Source organism: Charadrius vociferus, unplaced genomic scaffold (assembly GCF_000708025.1).
Source record: "Charadrius vociferus isolate BGI_N301 unplaced genomic scaffold, ASM70802v2 scaffold1511, whole genome shotgun sequence".
Taxonomy (NCBI): domain Eukaryota; kingdom Metazoa; phylum Chordata; class Aves; order Charadriiformes; family Charadriidae; genus Charadrius; species Charadrius vociferus.
The window spans coordinates 105,636-106,181 of record NW_009646686.1 but is presented as its reverse complement, the minus strand read 5'-3'; the positions used below and the strand labels follow the sequence as shown (position 1 = coordinate 106,181).

Below are 546 nucleotides of genomic sequence, written 5' to 3'. Positions count from 1 at the left end.
GTCACCCCATCCGCCAGCGCTGGCTCTGGGGGGGACGGGACAGGGGCGGCTCAGCGGGGTGGCACACCCCCTTCCCGCACCCCTTTTTCTCCCCGTCCCCACCGCTCTGCCCGGTCCGTGCACCCCCTCCGCAAGCAGTGCCCCAAGGGATGCCCTAAGCAAGGGGAAACGTCCCCAAAAACTCCATCTTCACCCAAATCCATCAACATCCTCCATGGGGGGACCCTGGCAACACCCCCCCACCTTACCAGCTGTGCCAAGGGTGTCACCCGCAGCCTGTCCCTGCCTCCGGATGCGCAGCGTTGCCATCACTGCTTCGTGGTCCGAGAAGGGGATGTCCATGCCCGGGGCTGTCCCCGTGGTGGTCTTCAGCTCTTCGCACTTCACCGTGAAGCTGGAGACAGCCTGGGCGAGGGGACAGGGGGGGGTCACACACCTCACACACACACACACCCCGCCACCCGCAGCCGGTCCCCCGTTACCTTGTAGAGGATGTAGTCGATGCGGATGCCCAGCGGGAAGGGCTGCAGCTCCGACTTGACGGTG

At 65.9% G+C, this 546-nt stretch overlaps 1 protein-coding gene across 1 annotated transcript in view; it reads right to left on the bottom strand.

Annotated features, from left to right (window-relative positions):
* Positions 1-546, bottom strand: part of SMPD2 (sphingomyelin phosphodiesterase 2, neutral membrane (neutral sphingomyelinase)) — a 24,296-nt gene that overhangs the window by 1,963 nt on the left and 21,787 nt on the right. Inside the window, 2 exon segments of the mRNA XM_009889301.1 lie at positions 249-405; positions 483-546. Of these exon segments, the coding sequence (XP_009887603.1) occupies positions 249-405; positions 483-546 (221 nt within the window).